This window comes from Callospermophilus lateralis, chromosome 8 (genome assembly GCF_048772815.1).
Source record: "Callospermophilus lateralis isolate mCalLat2 chromosome 8, mCalLat2.hap1, whole genome shotgun sequence".
NCBI lineage: Eukaryota > Metazoa > Chordata > Mammalia > Rodentia > Sciuridae > Callospermophilus > Callospermophilus lateralis.
The window spans coordinates 67,199,886-67,221,721 of NC_135312.1; the positions used below are offsets into that span (position 1 = coordinate 67,199,886).

The window sequence follows — 21,836 nt, forward strand, 5'->3', positions numbered from 1 at the left end:
TCTAAATAAAGCACAAAATAGGGCTGGGTATGTGGCTCAGTGGTCAAGTGCCCCTGAGTTCAATCCCTGATACTTCTCTCCATTCTTCACAGTGTCTCTAAGTATACCGCATCCATTTGCTGCTGTTATATAGCACCTAGATGAAGTAAGAGCTCTTAGTAATGAAAGCATTACCATGTTAATTTAATTACACCTTGCCATCAGTGTTCTTCTGTATGCTTGTATCTTTTCAGGCTGTATCGAAAGTAGAAATTCTGTTTATTAATAATGTGTATGGAAGTATTACCTTATTTGACTATACAAGTTGCTTGTAATAAATATAAATAATAGAATGTTTTAATTTGTATTCTGTAAGAAATGTGTTGCTATTATACATTATTTTAACAAAGATCTGGCATACCTGGAATTATTTCTTTAACAAAATCTTAATGATTTGAAAATATTATTAAAAATTTGGAACATAGCCAAGTGTGGTGGTGCACACATGCAATCCCAGCTATTCTGGAGACTGTGGCAGAAGGATTGATAGCTTGAGGCCAGCCTGGAAAACTTTATAAGACCCTTCTCAAAATTAAAAAGGCTAGGGATGTAGTTCAGTGGTACAGTAACTCTCAATAAACCCCCATTACAAAAAAATAAATAAATAAACAAAAACAAAACCCATAAAATGTCATCCTAATAAAGTAGCATATTGTATTTCTCTATATAGGATTTCATATCTGTATATATTGGTAAGGGTTCTCCCAACAAGCAGAATATGTGTGTTTGTGTATGCATATGTCATGTATCCATGTACATGCAAGCTGATAAACCCCAAAATATTCAGGGCAAGTCTGTAAACTGAATTGAATACCCAGGAGAACTGATGGTGAAGCTTCAGGCTGCGTTCAAAGGCCAGAAAACCATAGGGCTGATGAGGAAGTTTCAGTCCAAAGACTGGCAGTCTTGAGGCTCAGGAAGAGCTTTTTCAGTCAAGTCCAAAGAAGGAAAAAGTTGATGTCCCAGTTTGAAGGCAATCAGGTGGAAAGATTCTCACTTACTTCCAAGAGTAAGCTTTTTAGTTCTTTTTAGGCTTTCAGAGGATTGGAACAGGCCAACTCAGGTTAGAAAGGGCAATCTGCTTTACTCAATCTACTGATTTAATGTTTATCTCATGCAAGATACCTCTATAGAAACACCAAGAATAATGTTTGATCAAGTATCTAGGCATCTCATGGTCCAGTCATGTTGGCATGTACAATTAACTATTACACTGTATACATTGGTGATCAGCAAGCGCACAATTTCACAACCTAGTTTTGAGGATTTTTTTTTGTCAATTTCATACAAAGATATATAAAAACTATTAACATGTAGTAACTCTTTTGGCATACTAAGAAATAAATATACTTAAAGCACTGGCCGTATCTGGGAAAAAAAAATCACAAATCAAAGTTAATGTAATTGAGTATGCAATTACTATTTTATGCTAATGTTAAGAAAAGTATTTTTCATATATGTGAAAAGTGTTTTTCATATAAGAGTTGTTTTGCAAAAGTATTAACATACAAGCCTCATTGAAGTGAAACCTAGAGAAGTTTGATACAGATCAAATGCATTATGCTATCATGTACTGCATGCACATTTAATTTAATTTAATTTAGCAGATATGTATTAAATATCTACTATGTACAAGTTCTGAGTTAGTTACCTAAAGAGATACTAAGATTTGTTAAAAGCTGGGAGCAGTAGTGCATGCCTATATTCCCAGCTACTCTGGAGGCTGGGGCAGAAGGATCACAAGTTTGAGGCAACTTAGCAAGATGTGTCTCAAAATCAGAAAGAGCTGGGAATGTGGCTCAGAGGTAAAGTATCCCTGGGCTTAATCTCCAATACCAGAAAAAAGAGAAGGAGAGAGAAAAAAGAAAATGTGTCCAAAAGACTCTTTCCCTCAAGAAAGACAAAAAAGAATTCAACTATAATACAAGAAAGTATTAAACAACTGCTTCATTAGAAATACAAACAAAACATAACTGTTATCTAAAAGAAAATACCCTATCCTGTTTAAAAGAATTTATATGACATATATAGTGGAAAACATCTCTGGCCTATCAATAATGGGTAAAACTGTCATCAACAAAGAAAAAAAAAACATATTTTTGGTGGACAAAAAAAGTTTGCAAAAGGTGAGGAAGAAAAGAATGTATTTTTTCATCATAGAATTATCTAGTAATGCTGACATGTTTAGATTGTGATAGGAAAAGGTGTGATGACGAGGAAAACCTGCCTGCAACATGGAAGTGGAGGCAGATCAGTAAGACTTGAAAGTCACAGTTTGGATTTCTGAAAATTGGTAGTAATGAAAATACTTCAAAATAAATACCCATTTTTATTCATATATCTCAACAATTTCTAAAGAGGATTTGAGACAGTTGATAGTATTAAAAAATAAAGGTAAGAAAATAGGAACAGAGTGAAATAAGGCAAGAAAATAATGAAATTGGGGGAAAAGAAAAGATTGGTTACATATATATTTAACTATCTTCCATCTCAGCTGATACTGTGCTCTTTGTCTCACAGAAAAAAATACCAGCAATTGAGAGACACTTTCCCCAGGATCCAATTATCAGTTTGCCCGTGTAAACCCCCATTTTCTCTGCCTTCTTACTAGAGGTGACCATCCATGCTCCTCTGTAAAGTTAACACCTTCATCCATGCATTAGCTTCCAACTTCTTTCCCTCCAGCAATCTCTACTCTCCTGCAATTCTGGTTTTCCTTGTTGTATCATTCCTGTCAGCGTAAAAATATGTGCTTACCCCCTCAATGTCCATTCTTTTAGAGGCAAACAACACAAAAGAAAACCCTTTCGATCTTGCTTTCTTTTTCTTGTATAACCCCACACAACCATAGTGAGAAAAATACCAAAGTTTTGTGAGAAAACAAGAGTTGCTGGTTGAAATGCAAAATTATCAAATTTCTCTGTAGGGGAATGTGACAATATGCATATCAAAACTTTATTTATAACTTCAGAGTCAATTCAAGAGAAATACCTGCATGTACCAAATGACATATCACAAGACTGACTGTTGAAACATTATGTATAACAGCAAAAGTTTGTAAAAATCTTATTTACCATTAAAAACAGATGAATAAAATAATGCTATTTTACATGATGAAATTCTATGTAGCAATAAAAAAAAGATACGATTTCCCATCATTGATATAGAAATGTCTCTGTTGGTAAATTTAAAATGCAGGCTGCTAAATGCATTATGATTATACCTAATACTGGAATTCATTATTACATATTTGAACATGCACACAGTATAACAATATAATTTGGTGCTGAGTAACTTTTAAATTTTGTAAAAGAAGAGGGATATAAGAATATATGCTCATATTTGCTTGACTTTGCACGAAGAAACTCTTTATTAGAAAAAACATCTGTTTTAATAATTTCCAGTCTTATTTTTTGTTTTAAGCTCTCACATACTTTTATGCATACTTTTTTCCTTCTGTGAAATGTTTTTCTCAAATTACATGTTATAATTTTTTAGAACAAAAAATATATAGCATATATAGCACTTTCTGTATTTTTTATTTTATTTCACCATAATTTTTAAAATTCTATTCCTAGATCCATATTTATTCTCTTGGAATGACATTGTATTGGGGGGCTGATCATGAAGTACCTCAGAGCCAAGTAAGTCAAGCTTTTGTATTTGTACAGCATTTCTGTATTGTTTATATATGTTGAAGAATGTCATACTTTCAATAATGAACTAACAAATATAAGTACAAACAAAATTATTTTTAAAAATATTTATAGAATTATAATATTTACCACCCAGGTTTCAACAATTTAGTCCATGATATGGAATTAGCCTCTTCAGAAATCATAGCAAGAGAAAGTGGGAGTATATTTTATTTCTTCGAATTTACTGACTGATAAGAGGAATTGTAAATATCTTTGCTGATTCATTCTTACACTGAAAGTAGTATCCTTTTTTTGATGGGGGTGGGTACCAGGGATTAAACTCAGATTTAACCACTGAGCCACATCCCAGCCCATTTAATTTTTTTTTAATTTTGAGACTGGGTCTCACTAATTTATTTAGGGCCTCACTAAGTTGCCAAGGCTGCTCTCAAATTTGTCATCCTTCTGCCTCATCCTCCCAAGTTGCTGGGATTACAGCTGTGTACCACAGGGACCCGATAGTAGTACCCTTTTGATGCAAAAAGTAGAGCCTCTAATTTCGAGTACTTGGGAGGCTCAAGTACAGAAGTATCACAAGTTTGGAATCAGCCTGGGAAGTTAAGCAAGACTGTCTCAAAAGAAAGAATTATTTAAAAAAAAAAAATGTCTGGGAATATATAGCTCAGCCTAGTACCACAAAGTGGAGGGTGGGGTGGGGATAGAAAGTAGCTCTGGCTCTGTCTCAGCCTATAGCACACAGAGCTTCATTACTTTTTCTCTTCTCACTGCAGAATCATACTTAGCTACATCTGTAACAGGAGACACAGATATTGACACTTTCTCAGATCTTGGGCTTTGATAACCATTGGGCCACTTCTAGTTGTTATTTTCTAAAATAATTCTGATTTCTGAAGATTCAATATAAACATAGAAGTAGGTAGTAATTAAAAATTTAGAAATTCTTTTATTTCAGGAAATCTAAGATACAGTATTTAAAATTATGTTTTATTTTAGGCATTTAGACACCAAAACCAAAATAACTAGGTATGTTTTATTATTAAATATTAGCAATAACAAATATGTTAGACTTTTACCCTAAAATTTGAACATCTTAAAATTTATGAAAGATAAATGATATTCTTCAACTTGGTTTGATTTAATTTTATATCATGAAAAATACTATATACTTTCTCTCTCTTCTCAGTTTCAATTCTGTAAATATAAATGAGAAAGTGAGATTACTACTGGAAATATTAATGTTGTTTATGAAGATGCCTAGAACTTATATATAAAATATGATCATAGTCCTTAAAGTGGTTGTACCATTATATTCTTTTTTGATAACTAGAAATGAAGTAAATATCAATAATGAATAAGTTAGAGAGGAAAGATAAATGTATACTTTATGATCAGAATTCTCAATCATTTTGGAAATACTCCATATTAATTTAAAAGTACTTATTAAGTGTGTGTGTGTTGTATCAGACATTGTACTAGCCATTAGTACTATAGGTATTCAGGCCTATGGAATCTATCAGAAGGTACAGTTGGCTAATTACAACATGATGTAGTGAATGCTGTGTTAGGGGAAATGGAGGGTGCTGTGGAAAAATAGAGTTGGGGTTTCTGATTAGGCTTGAAGGGTTAGGGCAAGTATCTTAAAGGAAAGTGCATCTAATCTGGGACCTACAGGATGAAATAATGCCTAAATAGATGAGAAGTGAAGTGGTCAGAGGGAAAACATTTATTTAAACAAAGTGACTATCAGCAATCGATGAGAATTCCAGTTGCTCTAATCCTTACCAGTGCTTTGTATTATTAGTCTTTTCATTTATTTGTTTGTGAGTAGATTTTTTTCTTTCTTCTCTCTCTTTCTTTCTGTCTCTTTTTTTGATGGCGCTGCCGATTGAACCCAGGGTCTCCCACATGTCAAGCTCAGGCAATACCACTGAGCTGCTCCTTCAGCCCTGTAGTGACTGTTTGTGGTGGTTTTATTTACACTTCTTAGTGAATAATGATGTGGACCACCCTTTCATGTGCTTATTGGCTATTTGGATATAATATTTCACAAATTGTGTTGACTAGTAAAAATAATCAAATGGTCTGGCTTCTCTGTTTCATGAGATAATGATAACTTGTATTTAAATGATCTTCAGTAATTGCAACATCTGAAAATCTTCAACCTTATTTTGGAAACGTCAAATTATATTCATATAATTATAAAATATTAGAAATATTTTAGAAAATAGTTTGTTCCACACAAATGGCATGTATATATAAGAACTGTTTTCAAAATATTTTTATAATTGAAGAATTCTACTTGTTTACCAAAAAAGATAACAGGTTCTCTGTAATACTTCCTATCAGGGAAGATGTATATTAACCATATTTTGTTAATAATTTGTTTTATAATAGAAAAAGGTAGAATAAACAAGATATTTACTAATAGAGAAAGAACTCATTGCTCCAAGTATGTGAAGTACATTTGCTGTGATTTCTGAAATTGCTAGAATGGCTTTTCTCAGAGGATTTACATACATTTATAGAAATGTTTTTCTTTCTTCATTTTTAGCCTATCAAGCTTGGAGATCATCTCAATAGCATACTGCTTGGAATGTGTGAGGATGTTATTTATGCTCGAGTTTCTGTTCGGACCGTCCTGGATGCTTGCAGTGCCCACATTAGGAATAGCAACTGTGCACCTTCATTTTCCTATGTGAAACAGTTGGTAAAACTCGTTCTGGGAAATCTTCCTGGGGTAAGCTACAGTTCCAATTGACCAATATAGTCATATTTTAAAATTAGTAGCACATCACAGAATTTTCTTTGAAGTTACTATATAGATAGCATTTTCTCAGTGGAGATTAGGAATAGGAAGTTGAATTTCTTATTCTAATGTTGTTTACTTGAAATAATATTAAATTTAGAAGCCCTTTGCAGGTACTTGGTCTCTTGCATTTTGTGAAAACTAGTCTTTTGTTTTTTAGTAATTTATTCTAGAAAATATCATAGAATCATAACATATTTGAGATGGAAATGTCTGTTCTTGCCTCCTTTCTTAATTTTTTTCCCAGTGAGCTCTTAAAGTGATTCTACCATTGTGAATATCTATAGAAAATCATTAACATGCAAAATGGGTTTTAGAAATATTTAAATGCTCTTCCTACTTCTTTATATTTCTTTCTTGTCCACTCATTTGTCTGGATCGCATAAGTATTCCCCAGCCTTTCTTATCCTCTTTGGACCTTGCCATAGGGACAGTGGAAAGGATCCATGCTTGATCATGGTCATACTGCCCTAAGACTTGGACGTTCCCATTTTCTCTTGTCTTGGTTAGAGGAATCCCAAGGACAACACACTCTATATCTAATAATACCACTTCTGATCTGTGTCTCTTAACTCTCTCCTATTCCTTTATCCCAGTTTGGATACTCCTTGGTCTCTGACATCTGATTTGTATCTAAACTCTTATCTTCTCTTTCCATTTTTCCTCTGTGGTAGTCTCTTCTTCACTTGGGCTACAAATTTGTTGCTGTCACACAGTGTTCTTCCTGGCTTCTGCTTAATTTTTCATCCCTAGATGTTTATTTCCCTTATCTTAACTAGGACATTATGTGGCTGACAAGATATATCCAAATTCCATGTACTCTGCCAGCTGATGAGAAATAGAGATCTTCTAGACAAGCAGTTCATAAACTATCTCCCATTAAACTTTTGTGTTTCTGTAGTGGTGGGAAATGGAGATAGTAAAGGCTGAATGACTGGCCTTCTTGGCTGCCTTTTTCCCCCTCTTTAACTAGGTCAGCTCCTGTTTTATTTCTGCATGTTCCTTTTTTTTGTTTCTGTTTTTGTTTTGTGAATAAAAGTGAAGCTACAAAAAATATATGAAAGTCCTTTATCCAGACCAAAATTTCCCACATTGTTACAAATGTATTTTTGTTTTAAAAATTCTTCTATGATCAGATAAGCTTGAGAAAAAACTGCATAAGGGAAATTAAAGGTATTTTCATTGCTGAATTTCTCAGTCTTTAATATGCTACACTGTGTTACTAACCTTCAAGAATAATCATATAGATGAAATATTTCCCCAACTTATTTTATTCCTGGAGGTCTTTTTATAATAGAACTTTTGATAATACTGATATTCTATAAAATCACTTCCCTTTATAGATGAGAAAATTGAGACCCAAACAGTTTCATAGTAGTCAGTATGGGAATCTTTTATTACACCATACCTTCTATGAGATATTTGTGTTCTTTTCTGATTTTACTTGTATAGTAAAATCACTGAAAATATTTTTTCTTCTGTCTTCCCATGAAGAAGTATTTCTCCATAGAAATTCTATTACCTTATCCAATAATTGCCTATGTTACAAAAAAGATCTCCATTCCTTGAAGGTTTAGCATTTAATTCAGTTTATTATAATATTTATTGCTTATCTAATTATGAAACCTATACTAGAAACTTGTATTAGAGATATGTTTTTGAATCAAGTAGTTGATTTAGGGGCTCTTAAGTGGTTATAACCACTTGCTTAATTATAAAATACAAATAAGGCTATGAAAAGTAACAACAAAAATATTAAAACTAAGCTGGTGTGGTGGCGCACACCTGAAATTCCAGCAGCTCTGGAGGCTGAGGCAAAGGATGACAAGTTCAAAGCCAGTCTCAGCAAGGCACTAAGCAACTCAGTAAGACCCCATCTCTAAATAAAATGCAAAATAAGGCTGGGGATGTGTGGTTCAGTGGTCGAATGCCCCTGAATTTAATACCCAATAACTCCCCCAAAATAAGTTAAAACTATGAGATCTGAGTGGAATGGAGATAAGTCAAAACTATAATAAAAATAGCACTTAGAAAGAAGTAGCATTTTGACGTAGATTCTGTAGGCTAGATAGAGTAATCTCAGCAGAGTAGTGAACCTAGATAAATGATGTGAAATGGGAAGGAGTAGGGTATAGTGGGGAATAGAAATAAGTCTGGTACAAGGTGTGCTGAGTAGTGTTTTAGTGGGAGAAAAGAAGAGAGGGTCCTTTGGAATCATCATATAGAGAACCTGCCTTTACATGAAGGCATATTTTTAGGAACTTTTATAATATACCCCACCTTTCAATTGTTCTTCACCTCTTGCACAGAATAACTCAGTAGCTGTGTTTACTTAGTGCCACACAAGTGTGCTACATGTTTTATATGCATTATCATATTTTTTCATCATAAGAAAACCCACCCTAGAGATACTTTCATCCTCATTTTAATGATGATGAAACTAAGACTCAGAAGGATTGTGTAACTTGCCCATGGTCACATGTATAATAAATTACAGAGAAATAATCGGAACCTGGGTCTCTGACCCAAAGCCAATGCTTTTAGCTGTTATCTTCCCCTGAAACTGTTCTGCTTCCAGTAACTCACAGAATCAGTCTTTCACTACTGTGAAATTCACTGGAAGTGACCAAAATTCCTATTTAAGATTAATATAGCATAGCATTAGTTTAAGATGAATTATAGTAAGCCAGCAGGCCTCCTTTTAGTTCTTCCAATGTTATAATATTTTCACCTCAATTTTTCTCATTGATAAGATAGGAATTTTAACACCATCCACTCTTATCTCTGAACAGTTGTGAAGATGATTATTTCAGTGTTAATGAGCTGCTTTAAGGTTCTTAAAATTATCCCAATTTATCTGTAACATGGGGATAATAATATTTACCATATAAGGTTGTGAATCTTTGTTAAATTATAAAGATTTTAAAGCTCTTAAGGCAATGCCTAGTGCACATAGTAACTGTTGAATTAACAACAGCTGTTATTAATAGTTGCCTCAACATAGGAATTCCCAAGTATATAGAATGTTCACTGTCTTTTCTGTCACAGCACAGTGTAATCTGCATTAACATGATTTATGCAGTTTAAAGGATAATATTATTTCAGAAATATTTGCATGTAATTCTTCTTATAGTTAGGAAATAGATCCCTGAAAATATTACTATAGATAGGTTTTTAATTCATAATCAAACAAATTTCACAATTGGAGGAATATTAACATTCATATGGTGTGTGTGTTGCGTGTGTGTGTGTATAAGCATTTGGTATGGTGTTAAATTTAAGTAACTTCTCTTCACCATTTTCTTTCCTTCCATTTTATATCTCCATGTTTCTTCTCTATTTGCTCATCTGAGTAAACCGATTTCTAGCTTTTCATTCTTCATTTTGTGGAGTTTGACTAATTTGACATGCTTTATTTTAAACAAATATCCTTGGTTAAAATTACTGATGTTTGAGACTACTACCCATTTTGTTGTAAAGGAGATTCAAAAGAGCATTGATTTAGATTTGTCATTTGCCAATGACAAATGTCCATTTAGTTGAAAGACCTAGAATATCTCGAATTGTCTAATTAGTGTTATTCTGTAGACAATTACCATGAAAATAAAAGGAAGATTTTTTTGTCAAACTTGATTTTTGATTACCTATATACAGACGAACCAGCTTTCCCGTAACAGTGAACAAAAGCCCGATAGAAGCCAGGCTATTCGAGACCGATTGAGAGGAAAAGGATTACCAACAGGTAAGAGCATATTAATAGGAAATTTTTAGACTTTAGCTTTATTCTACTGTTTCTTTTATAAAATCATATTTATCTGAGTTGGAAATCTAATAATTGTGATTATGATTAGTTATAATATCAGAATGCAAAGTGGGGGCAGAGAACAAACACTAACTACATTAATAAATAAATCCACTAAAGTTATGCAGAAAATATTAGTACAGTCAGGATTCCCACAGCAAATTATTTATCTTTCCAATATTGTATTATCAATAATATTATCACTTACTTATCATAACATTTTATATTAAAATATCAAGCATGACCAAATGAATACATATTTATGAATATAAACGTTACTGAAGCAAAAATTTCAGAAAGCAGCATCATTCTTACTACACACTGATATTTTACATTCTATATTTTTCCTCATACTGGAGATGAACCCAGGAGCATTCTACCAGTGAGCTCCATCTCTGATCTTTTTTTTTTATTATTTTTTAAGTTTCCAGATAGGATCTTAATAAAAAGCCAAGGCTGACCTTGAACTTGCAATCCTCATGCTTCAGCCTCACCAGCAACTGGGATTACAGGCATATGCCACTGTGCCCAACTCTGTTTCCCTTTTTTAAATGCTAGTCGCAGTCCATTAAATTTATTTCATAATTCATTTCACTACTTGCAGTTATCAATACTTCCATAAATTATATGCATAGTAAATAAAAATGAATGATAAATAGTGGTTTTGTTATTTTCCAATAACATTATAAAATTATGGGTCCTATAATAAGTGGTATGTAGATTTTTAAAAAAGAAATGCATGGAAATTCTCAACACTTGAAATAAAAATGGAAGAAATAAAATTTTCTGTGATGATTTTTTTTCAGTGTTGAGTTTCAGACTTGGCTTATTTATAAAATGGACTTTTGATTTTGCTGATTATCTTCACCCTTTTTACTTCTCATCAAGCGATACTAGAAATAGTAATCTAAACATTAGGAGATTTTTGGTGAAGTATTTTGTCCATAGATCTTGGGGCAAGAAAGAAGTAAATGTAAAGACAGCTTAAATATTTGCTAATAAAATATTCTACTAATATTATCTGATAAAATATTTAAAAGTTAACATTTCTAAGTTTTGATTTAATCAGGTAATCAGCGCACACCTATCTTACTTACAAACTTGTGAGAAACTCTCTTTGTGAAAATTAAATCTTTTTTTTTTTTTTTTTTTTTTTTAAAGAGAGAGAGAGAGAATTTTTCAATATTTATTTTTTAGTTTTCGGTGGACACAACATCTTTGTTTGTATGTGGTGCTGAGGATCGAACCAGGGCCTCACGCATGCCAGGCAAGCATGCTACCTCTTGAGCCACATCCCCAGTCCTCTTTGTGAAAATTAGATACGTAATGTGGACCAAATGTTTTGCAGAGTTCCCCACTCTCACCTCTGAGAAAGAGTGTCCCTTTCTACAGAAGGTGCTTAAAGAAGGTGCTATTACCCTTCTCAAGGTACTTTTCTCCAGAAGCCAAAGAAAAGAAGTAAAATTGTTTCTGGTGGAGAGTTTCTGTAGTGGTGCAGTTAGTTGTCTGTTTTCATGCTTCATTTTAATTGCTGTGAATAAGGATTATTTTTCTGAAAATGTATTGCAGTCTTCACATCAAGAATATTTATTTCTGGTTAGTTCAAGTTTCTTTTCTAATGCACATATTATTACTAGTTTCTGTGTGGGTAAAAATTACAGCATGGACTTTGTCTAATTTACAATGTTTTAATGGCAAGTTAAACATTTTTAATCATTTCTTACAAGTGTTTCCTTTACAATACTTATTTCTCTGTGTATATATGGACAAATTTTCCTATAGGTAAGAATCCAATTTTCTTTTTGTTGTAATAGGATTTGAAATAGGATACAATATGAACCTCAGTGCTAAGAATAACTGCAAATGGATAATTCACCAAATTTCCAAATTTATATTTTAGAACTAACAATAGAAAGTTATAGACAAATGTCAAGAGCAAGGTGAAAGAATCTTTTTTCAAGGAGTCATAATGAATACTTAAATAAGTGAAACATAGATTGTTTCTTTATCCTGTCTGCCTTTCTCCCCCCTTCCAATGCCTCTCACCCCTTACCCTCACACCTGTCTACCTTCCCTTTCTCTCCCCCCCGCAACACCTCCTACCCCTTGCCCTCACACCTGTCTACCCTCCCTCCATTATTTCCCTTTCCTGTTCTTTCTCTACTCTCTTTCCAGAGTTCCCTACCACTATCTGCTACTGCTACTTAAGTAGCCATGTTATGGAACTGAAGTTTGTTTGTTACTTGCTGATTTATTAAATACAATCTTATATTATGAATGATTAATTTTATAATAGTTTATACATTTTTGCTAAGAATAAAAACTTCATCTATGCATATATACACATAGATATACTTCTGTGTGTGTGTGTGTGTTTACCTCCTATTCTATTCTCCATCCATCATAGGTCTATAGAAAGAAAAATCACTTCTGCTATATTTAGTTAGCCAAATTTTAAATATTATCATATGTTAACATATTTAGATTATATTGATTTTGGAGATTCAGAATCTTTTTTCTCCTCTCTTTTGCATTACTGAGGATTAAACCTAGGGCCTCGCACATGCTTGGCAACTGTTTTATTACTGAACAACATGTCTAGCTAGCCCTTTTAAAAATTTTTTAAATTTTGAGGTAGGGTTTGGCTAAATTGCCCAGACTGCTTCAGACTTGTGATTCTCCTGCTATAGCTTCCCATGTAGCTGGGATTATGAGGTGGGTGCCACCGTGCCCAGCTGTGATTCAGAATCTTAATTTTACAGACATTAATTGTTTTACAGTATTTTAGAGGTAGTAATTAGAGATTCAGTTGAATCTATACTTACTCCATCACATACCTTTAATAGCAGGCTACTTACATATATACATATTTTTTTAATAAGATGTATTTATAGACATTAAGCTTTCTGGACACATAGATGCTAGGAATAGGGAAAGCCTGTTATATTAAGTACATTAGTTTTTGTACATGTTTAATGAATATTTATTGATTGAATGGAAATGAGATAAAAACATTACACATAATATAACATTTGTAATATAATTCTTTAATAGTTTCTTAAAGAAATATGTGAAACTATGATGGATTGATTGATTTAACCTGTTTTAAACATTAAGCTATATGCAAGTAAAACAAAAATTTAAGTAGTTCAGTGTCTTGGCTCATATTATTAGACCATTTTCTTATTATAACAATAAACATATCAGGAGTTTTAAAACAAATTTTTTATTAAAATCCCAAGCAGATATTTAATTGGTTTTATTGCAGTAAAAACACTTAGCCTGGGATCTGCCCTCTTAACTCAGTTTTATGTGTGCAACCCAGAAGTGTTAACTGTATTAAACCAAATTTTAATGCCTTTTATTTGTGACTTTTGTTTTTATACCAAAAGGAAGATTTAGTGTTGCTGTCTAAAATCTCCTTAGAATTTTTATGATCATTAGACTATGCAAATGCAGGGCATAAAGGTATAGCTATAACAAATTTATAAATCTACAGAAGGTGCTTAACAGGCTATCCATAGATTTTATTCTCTGATATGACTATTAGAGAATAAAATCTTTATTGCAGAATAAAATATCCCCTATATCTCAACTCAAAAGAATTTGTAAGGAATTACAATTAGTCACTCAGGATAAACCAAATTTTGTTTATGTTTATATTTTGGGGTAAAATTAGAGGTATTTAACCTTTAAATTATAGTCTTGTTTAGGTCAAATGTAACAGAAGAGGATTCTTCAGACCATTTTACCCATTGCTTTCCACATTAGTATTACACAGAAGCTCTTTTAATTTACTTTTTACAAACTTATAAAACCTGTTTCAAATACAGAATCAACATAAATATACTAATTATAGCCATTAGTACATAGAGGCAATTAGCAAGTAATAGTAAATGGTATATACTAATTTTAAAAAGTTTGAAGTTGAAGAAAGAATTACATTTGAAGAAGAAATATTCTTCTATGCCACTGGCATTACTTTTGGTCACAACTAGTTAACTCACAGTGGTCACTTGGAGCAAAGCAACATTGTTATCCCAATTTGGTAGTAAAGCATTTTCTTCAATGTGTACCAATCTGAAATGTTTCTATAAGGATGTTCTTTGTGTATTAGGCTCCTGACCTTATTTTCAATAAAGAAAATGTCAAGATGGGCAATGAGACATAGATGAGATTTAAAAGTAGTAAGCAAATTTAGGAATAATTGTTCATCCAATGTTTAAATAAAAAATTTCACCTATGAAAGATGACCTTCAGGGGCTGGGGTTGTGGCTCAATGGTAGAGCACTCGCCTAACATGTGTGAGGCACTGGGTTCGATCCTTAGCACCACATTAAAAAAAAAATAAACAAACAAATAAAGGTATTGTGTCCATCTACAACTGAAAAAAAAAAAAAAGAAAAGAAAGAAAGAAAGAAAAGTAAGATGACCTTCAGGGTTGTCTCCTTATATCTTACCTCTGAAATCCATCACAAAAGCTAGGCTCTACCCAAGTGGGCTAACTGCTCCTACTCCGTTATTTAATACTGCTAGTGCTGATAAAATGGCCTCTGTAAGCAGAAAGAAATCAAACATTTCCTGCCAAACTTAAGATGGAAACCTACACCATGACCAGATCAGTATGATAGTGCTTCAGAACTTTGGTATATTGATAATATAATGTTTCTTTTTTTTATGTACTTGAACACATTTGTGAGGAGATGAGGAATGAGGGGCCTCTTTTAGTATTTAAATATAATTTTGATGTTCACTTCTAAGAGATGCTGTAAATGTTTGAGTCTGTGAGGGGAAAGGTGAATAATGACATCCAACTAAGGATAATGTTGATCACATATAACAAAAATAGTTAAAACATAGTGTACCTCATAAGGAAGTTTTTTCCCAGTTGAAAATAAATGGAATATGTTCTATCATGAAGACATTTTTATGCTCCTAAAATCTTTTATTTGTAGTTCTTCAATATATATTTATTGTTCTCCATTTTGATTTTTGCAAGCTGTGCATTCTCCAAAGGAAAGTGTTTATGGTCTCATTTTAAATTTGGATGCTTATAATTGTGTATAGTCTAATGTTGGTTGTAAACTCTTTCTGAACTCAGAGCCTCCCCTATGAGATGAAAAATACACTTGTAGTCATCATTTAACCTATTTTAAACAATGTAAGACTTTTTTATTACAGAAAATTTTAAGACTTTTATGAGAAATATCTTGAACTTTGGTTTCATTATTTCCTCTCAAAAGAACTTTTAAATCCCCTCTCAGTAGATAATCACATGCTTAGGAAGATAAGCAAAAATAAAAAAAAGGGAGGCAAAATTTAGAATTTTAAGTTATTCTTGTTCAGAAGAGCTCAAAATAGTTCATGTGGATTAGTTCAATTTGCCCTGTCATCTCTACAAAAAAGGTCTAATAAATTATATACATATTTTTTAGATGAAGGAAATGACAAACATGGAAATTGAATGGCTTGCCCAAACTCATGGATTGAATGGAAAGCTAGAATTAAAACCCAGGCTAGGCACAGTGGTGCACATCTGTAATCCCAGCGGATTGGGAGGCTGAGGCAGGAGGATTGTGAGTTCAAAGCCAGCCTCAGCAAAAGCAAGGTGCCTCAGTGAAACCCTGTCTCTAAATAAAATACAAAATAGGGCTAAGAATGTGGCTCAGTGGTCAAGTGCTCCCCCCCCCCAAAAAAAACCCTAGGTCTATTGATAGTAATCTTCCCCCCCACACCCCCCACCTCCCCCCACACCCCCACCCCCCAACTGGGGATTTAACCCAGGGGCAATTTATAACTGAGCTACATTTCCAACCCTTTTTATTTCTTATTTTGAGACAGGGTCTCACTAAGTTGCTTAGGGACTTGCTAAATTGCTGAGGCTGACCTTGAACTTGGAATCCTTCTGCCTCAGCCACACCAACCACTGGGATTACAGGTATGCACCATTATGGCTTGATAGTAATCTTTCTGATAGATTTTGCTACCTAAATTGGATTTTAAAGGTTTTTAAATATTGTACAATCAATCAATTCTACTGTATTCTTTTGGAATCATTTTTATTGGAACTGGAAATATAGAACAAGTACAATAAATTCTTTATGTGATTTTTTCCACTTTGGGATAGAAGTGGGGGATGTTAGTGGGAGTAATGACAGATACATAATATAATGGATAATTTTTATGCAGTGAGGCAAGGGCTTAACATATGTCCAACAGGCTCTATGTATATAGTGTAAGGAGCACCTGGGTCAGGATGGGCAAACATCAGGAAATGTTCCTTCTGTCTGAAATAATTCAAGAATAGCTCCAGTGGCACTGCTTTCAGCAAAAGCATTAGCATAATTTCTTGTGATCAAAATTAGATTAGTGTAGAATTTTTCCCTAATGCTTTAACAACATAAAGCAACTATGATTCTATATAATACAGTCACTTTGTTTAATGAGATTTATAATTGTCAGAATTACATTATTATTTTTAATACGTATCATTAACAGGACAAAAATTCAGTGCTACTCCTGCCAGATAGGAATATTTGATTTAAGAATGGCAGGTTCGCAATGGCTGAAATCCACCTCTCCACCATGCACCTGTGTGCTTACTTAAAGATATATCTTCTTTTCCTTCAAAAAGCGAGCCAAAGCAGTCCTAGACTAATAGATCTAGTAGAGAAACTACTCTCAAAATATCTTTCCCACTGCTTCCTTTTTCTTCTTGCATCTACTTGGTTTCTTCCTTGAATGCTTTCATGTCTCATAACTCTTAGAATTTTATTTAGATCATCTTTGTTAGACTTATCACTAATTTCATACTTCCTCAAATTTTTGTCCAGTTTCCTGAGGACTTTTACCACTTTTCCCACCTTTCTTCCTTTCTAGTTTCTCTTTACATTTCACCAATCTCTTTCTTAGATCTGTTGACCACCAGAAAGACCTTAATTATGACTCAGAATCATCTGTTGTAAGGAATAGTCACGAGACTTTAAGTTAGCTACTATAATATGATTTTCAAAATTAGAAAGCAAATTGAACCATAGTTAAGTTTGACATATTTTATAGAATCATAGCACAAAGGTATTGCAAACTTTTAAGTGAATTATTCTCATTTTTATTTGTGCTGTTTTGTAAAATTTAAAATGACAACTTCTTGGACTTTCAGTAAACATGTACTGAAATATTTTCATATCCAATTAATTGGAATTAAGACAATAAAATCCCAGCATCTACAAAACAATCTTCATCCAAGAGCCATCTAATTAGCATTTAGTTTGGGGCCTTATACACCTCGTTAGAAGACATGACTCTCTTAAGATACTATTGCCTAGCTGGACACAGTGTCACACACTTGTAATCCTAGCAGTTAGGGAGGCAGAGGCAGGAGGTTTACGAGTTCAAAGCCAGCCTCAGCAAAAGTGAGGTGCTGAGCAACTCATTGAGACCCTTTCTCTAAATAATATACAAAATAGAGCTGAGGATGTGGCTCAGTGGTCTAGTGGCACCGAGTTTAATCCCTGGTACCAAAAAACAAAACAAAACCAACAACAACAAAAAAACCCATTGTGGCCCTTTAATGTTCTGTCAGTAAATACTAATGACATAAAAAGAGCATTGTACATTTACCTATTACAAGAGGAATAGACTCGTGATGCATTTTAGGTGACCTGTTCATATTACAATGAAGTTAGGGTAGACTTCTTTGAGGAAGTCATATTTAAAATAAAACTAAAGGATGAGAAGCAACTAGTTGTGAGAAAAGTTTGGAGCAGTGTTGAAAGCATCGGGAAGGTCTGTACAAAGGCACTTATGTATAAGAGAGCGTTAACAGAAAAACCTTTAGCCTGGGTGGAATAAGGGAAATAGATATGCAACTAAAGAAGATTCAAGTGGCAAACCTGAAAGGAGGTGAGATTTGATTTAAAACACATTAATATGCCTCATTAAACAGGATGGTGACATCACAGAATTTGCATTTTTAAAAGATAGTTCTGGCTGCTGAATTGAAGATAGCTGAGTAAGAAAAGTAGAAAAAAGCAGCAGGTGACCTATTTGGAGTTCCCTGCAGTCATCTTACCAAGCAATAACTTTAATTGGGAATAAAGTGATGGCAGTAGAATTGGAAGTAGTCATACAAAGTACCAGCACTTAGTGATGGATGTGATATGGGGACAAAGGAAGATGAAATAATGAATCCTGTTATGGGTGGTATCCATATTTCTCTTTGGAGCAATCAGTTGGATAACAGAGCCAATGACTCTAATAGTAAAGACTGAAGTAAAGACTTTGGAGAATGTGGGAAACAAAAGATCAATTTTAAGTATGTTTCGTTTGAGGTACTTCTGAAGTATCCTAGCAGAAGTGCCAATTATGAAAGACTAGAGCTCCCAGAAGAAGTTGATGCCAAGAATATAAATTGGGGAGTGTCAAGGGATAGATGACATTTAAAACCTTGTTTATGAGGTTAAAAGGAAAAAGTAGATGAGGGGGAAATGAAGTTCTAAAACTGATACCTGAGGAAATCCAACCCATTTGGATTTCCAGGAGAGGAGAAGGAAAAAGCAAACAATAAGAGCGAACAGTTTGAGAGGTAGAAGGAATGCTTTTAAAGGGTTGAAAGTGATTTGGTAATGGATAATCATCAATGTCAGTTGTCACTGAGAAGTCAGATATGGAGAAAAACTTGTCCATCGGATATGGTAATGTGGAGATCATTGGTGATACATACTGAGGGTTGTTGCCAAGGTCTGGACTAATTGGCAGTTGACTAAAGTTGGTAGAAATGAATGGGAAGTAAGAAATTTGAGACAGCAGTAGCTAGAGAGAAATGTAGTAGCGTGTAAGGAGTTTTACTTAAGTTGGTTTGTTCATGGGTGATATTAGATTATGTTTGTATACTAATGAAAATGGTGATTAAAAGGGGAACAATGAAGATACAAGCATAGAGCTAACCAAAGTTAACCAAAGAAGAAAAATCTTTGATAAAGTAAAAAGAGAAAGAAATCCTGAATGCATATTTGGAATTGGCCTTCAACTTCCTCTGAGACAAGAGGAAAAGATCTGCAGGCACAGGGTAGATATGTGTAGAAGTAGTCAAGGAACGATGAGAAAGCATTCCTTTGACAGCTTCTATTTTCTTGGTGAAATATGAGATAGGAAATCAGCTGAAAGAGTAGAAAGTTAAGGTAGAAAATTTGAAGAAAAAAGAAACAGTCATGGTGGAAATAGAGTGAACTTAAACTAACACACTGAATGTCCACAGTGATTGATCGTGAATTTATGGTGTTTCCAAAATACCCACTTGTTTGATTTTTTTGGAGGTTTTGAATACTTCTTGTTAGTCAAAGGCAGTAGAAGATAATTGCTTTCATCTGTGATATGATTCTTGACTCTTTCTAGTTTTCACTTTTTTGAATCTCATAATGAATTGTTTTCTGATAATATCTTTGTTCTCTAGTCAATAAAATTTTATATTAATGAATTTCAAAATATAGTTTGCTGAAGAATGCAATTTATCCCTAAAGTACTATAACACAGACATGCTTAGAAGCTAGAGCCTATGAGCATCTGTGTTTGGATGTGGTATGGTATATATCTTAGTGTTCTTTGTATTACATATCTCAAATACGGATGTTTTCCATATTTGCACTTAAGTTGATCCATGTTGAGAGGAAGATGAGGTATAAGAAAAGCAAAATATTTGAATCTAATCTTTGAGTAAGCAAGTATTTGTTGCCATTGTGAAATGAAGTCACTTTTTCTAAAATTTTTAAGATAAATTTTTGTGGTCACATCAATAAAGTTTATAGTCCTTTCTCTGAAGAGGCAATTGACATCTTCAAATGAACAAGTAAACAATTTATTGTTATTACAAAAGCTTAATCATTATTTTATATTGGTTATAAAGACAAATCACAGAAGGTAACACAGGAAATCCTCAGTGTTTATGAGCAATTGTATTAGTGACTGTGTAAAGTATTTTTTTACAGTTTTTTGCAGTAGTGGACAAATATATGATCTTTTGTTGTAAATCCACGAATTCACAAAGTCCACAGATTGTGCATTTTTTGGTGTGTTTCGATGTATTTATAGGCTACTGCCTTAAAAGGCAAGTAGAATGGGTTTTAATGATATCAAGACTAAAGAATAAGAATTTAATTCCAATTGGCAAATATTGATATGCTGTAGAAGGAAAAAATGTTTTAGTATGTGATGGCCTGCTATGGAAAAACTAGGTTTTGTTCATAATTTAAATGTTATCAAATTACCTGGATTTCAAACACTAATAATTTCTAAAATATGTCTAATTATAATAAATATTGAATTTAAGAATTCCAAGTGGTACAGTCTTATTCTTGTCTAGAATATAGCAAGAATTCATTGGCTTTCCTTTAAACATATTCATTTTAAAAATTAGAATATATCATGACCTTAGACTCAAGTGATATATATTTAAGTTATACCTTTAGAAGATAAAGGAGTATACTATGTTCTATTATTACCTTAAGTTCTTTCATGCATAATCAATATTCTACCAAACCAGATAGTATCAGCAATTTTTGTCAGTTTTAGAACTAAAAAATTTATCTTTGATGATAAAATAATGCTACTCAAAAGAAGTAAGTTCAGTCTATTACTTATTAGATAAGAGACATTAGCAGTGTAGCTCAGTGGTGGAGAACTTGCTTGGCATGTGCAAGGCCCTGACTTTGATCCTAGCACTGCAAGAAAAGTGTTGCTGGTGGGGGGTACATTGGACCATGAAGAGTTATACACATAGCATCTCTGTCCACCCTCACTATCACTGTAACCATCATTTCATTTCATCTCTGATCTTCCACTTGGAGAATTTATGAAGTTGCCACTGCTTTCATTGTCATTAGTCGGTTACATTCCAGTTTATTTTCTATCTAAAACTTCTGTGCATACATGATAGATTCTTATCATTCCAGGAAGAAGCTCTACTTCTGATGTACTAGACATACACAAGCCTCCATTCTCCCATCAGACCTTTCTTAACAAAGGGCTTAGTAAATCTATGGGATTTCTGTCCATCAGAGACACAAAAGATGAAGAAGATTATTTCAAGGACATTTCAGCTGATAATAATTCTGGTCATGAAGATTCTGAAAATACCTGCTCCCCTTATCGGTTTAAAAGTAGTGGCCCACATAAGAAGGTTATCGCTGGCATCGATATGCTTCCCAAGAAGAAGATTTGGGCTTCATCCATGGACTTGCTTTGTGCCGCTGACAAAGACTTTTCTGGAGAGACTGACAGATACCAACACTGTCACCCTGATGCAGTAACAGGACGGACTTCAACTACTCCTAGAAAAAAGGAGGCAAGATATTCAGATGGAAGCATAGCCTTGGATATATTTGGGCCTCAGAAAATGGATCCAGTTCATCACACTCGAGAATTTTCCACCTCCTCAGCAATATCAAGTGCTTTGGACCGAATTCGAGACAGACAAAAGAAACTTCAGGCTCTGAGAGAAGCCATGAATGTAGAAGGTTAGTAATTTTGTGTGTGT

General features: G+C 33.5%; 1 protein-coding gene across 7 annotated transcripts in view; it reads left to right on the forward strand.

The window, feature by feature from the left end:
• The window catches only part of Ptpn13 (protein tyrosine phosphatase non-receptor type 13), a 201,942-nt gene that overhangs the window by 71,604 nt on the left and 108,502 nt on the right, over positions 1-21,836 (forward strand). For all 7 annotated transcript variants that reach the window (XM_076864474.2, XM_076864476.2, XM_076864480.2 and 4 more), the window contains exons 4-7: positions 3,618-3,683; positions 6,250-6,435; positions 10,159-10,246; positions 21,253-21,816. In XM_076864474.2, the coding sequence (XP_076720589.2) occupies positions 3,618-3,683; positions 6,250-6,435; positions 10,159-10,246; positions 21,253-21,816 (904 nt within the window). The remainder of the gene's footprint in view (positions 1-3,617; positions 3,684-6,249; positions 6,436-10,158; positions 10,247-21,252; positions 21,817-21,836) is intronic.